Consider the following 1,956-nt stretch of genomic DNA (forward strand, 5'->3'; position numbering starts at 1 on the left):
AAAAGAGAAAGAAAAGTACATATGGTAAATTAAAAAATGGTTATTTATGTTCTATAGAATATCCTATAACCTGTACATATCTATTATAGTAAGGTTTAATCTTTGGTATGTCAACAGGCATATGTCAAAAATAGAATACTTGAATAAATAAGAATAAGTTACCTGATAATTTTGTGTATAACAATATGAATTCTGCTTCCTAAATCTAACTTTTTTTACATAATTTCACTATTTAATGAAAAAGGAAATTATGATGTTGCTATCTGTACCACATCCAAGGATGTAAATTTTCCCCTACAAAGCCTTAATTAGCTGTCCTACACATTTACTTACATATACTATCCCTTTAGACAGAATAACATTAGATTTTTTTTTTTTTAACTAAAGAACATTTATTCATTTTTTTACTAAGACTTTATCTTGAGGACATAACTAAACTGTCACCACCCCCCACCCCAACCTGAAGAAGGGTTAGTACAGTGAATGTTATAAAGCAGATTTGAACAGTTTGAAGGATTGGAACCAACATTAACTGACAAACAACCTCCATCTAAATTATCATAAAAATGTTTAAGTAAAAAAAAAAAAAAAAAAAAGGTGGGAGGGAAGGGGGCAATGGGGGTTTCAGATTGAACAAGATCCTCACATTTCATCTAATACATTCAATCCTGGCTAGAGTATACCAAAATGGAAACAGGATTACTATAATACAAAACTTCCACTACAGCACGCTGTACACACCTGTGTTCCAAGCCCTCCCCCATCCCCTTGCTGCTTCCAACTCAACTATTTCCCGGCCTGTTGAGCCTGCCGAGGAAGGAGCACATAGATCTTCTCTTTAATCCAGTCTTTGTTATACGGCTGGTATGTCTGGGTATCAGCTCGGTAAACAAGGCAGCTGAGGTCTGCCAGATCGTCAATAAAATCAAACAACTGACCGATATCATATGTGATAGAGGGGCTGTTGGGATTCATTCTCTTCAGATGTTCTTCATACATTTTACAAACACCCTCCATGCATTCATTCACAGATTCATAGTCAGCGTAAGTTCTGCCTCCTGGCCTCTTGGTAGGCTGTACCAGCAAAATGGTGTGAGACATCGCGCCAAACTCTCTCGCTGCAGCCACTGCCGACACTACCCATAACATTGGATTTTTAAAATGTCGGTTAGCATCAGGTTGTGAACGGTGGTTGATTTAAGCCAACTGAAGCCTTTATTTTCAAATATAATCAATAAGACTGAATCAGAAAAAGGGTCATTTTAATAACATAGTAAGTGTAATGATATATAAAATTAGAAAGGGGTTCCATTTAATCCTGAAAGAGTAACTAATCACACGAATTTAGAGAAGTCTTTTATCATTTTAAATGATATTTAAAATGTTTAAAATTATGTTATCTATTTTTTATTGATTGTTGTCATTACTGCTTTTATTATCATGATCTTTTATCATCACCATCTTCATTATCGTGGTCACTATCAAATATTTTATTGTGCTCTTTCTGTGAAATTAGAACAGAGACAGGTTCTTTGTGTATGGTAAGTCATGAATTGTTCCAACCACCTTCAAATGTGTATTATTTACAGGGTAGTGACCATGAAAATAATACTCACAAAAAAGGAATAGTTTATTAATTCATGGAAGACCTTGATGTAAACTGTTTTTCTTAATCCAGTATCAAATTACTTTTTACTACATCATGCTGCAGGTTAATGATATTGATGTAATACTACTTGGAGTTCTAAAGAAATGCAACATGTCAAAATTAAATTTAGTGTTTTTGTTTCTTTATGAGATTTTTATCTCTGTCAGTGCCTTCAGCAGTCTCCTTATCTCCTTATTCCTTTTGACTTTCCTATGCCACAGCCTACTTTGTAAAATTTTGACCACACCTCTTATCTGACTAAATTGTCCACAGAAAAACTTTAAAGTCCAGGGGCACCTGGGTGGCTC

The 1,956-nt window shown here is 34.5% G+C and overlaps 1 protein-coding gene across 1 annotated transcript; it reads right to left on the minus strand.

The window, feature by feature from the left end:
• Positions 1-378: 378 nt before the first annotated feature.
• Positions 379-1,135, minus strand: LOC123942310 (enhancer of rudimentary homolog). Its single transcript, XM_046006183.1, has one exon. It carries the CDS (start codon positions 1,099-1,101, stop codon positions 787-789), a length of 315 nt encoding a protein of 104 aa, XP_045862139.1. The 5' UTR covers positions 1,102-1,135; the 3' UTR covers positions 379-786.
• Between the last annotated feature and the right edge of the window lie 821 nt (positions 1,136-1,956).

This window comes from Meles meles, chromosome 5 (genome assembly GCF_922984935.1).
Source record: "Meles meles chromosome 5, mMelMel3.1 paternal haplotype, whole genome shotgun sequence".
Lineage (NCBI taxonomy): Eukaryota > Metazoa > Chordata > Mammalia > Carnivora > Mustelidae > Meles > Meles meles.

What these genes read in the sequence shown, in the direction of transcription:
- LOC123942310 (XM_046006183.1), bottom strand. Translation starts at nt 1,101, where the DNA reads ATGTCTCACACCATTTTGCTGGTACAGCCTACCAAGAGGCCAGGAGGC.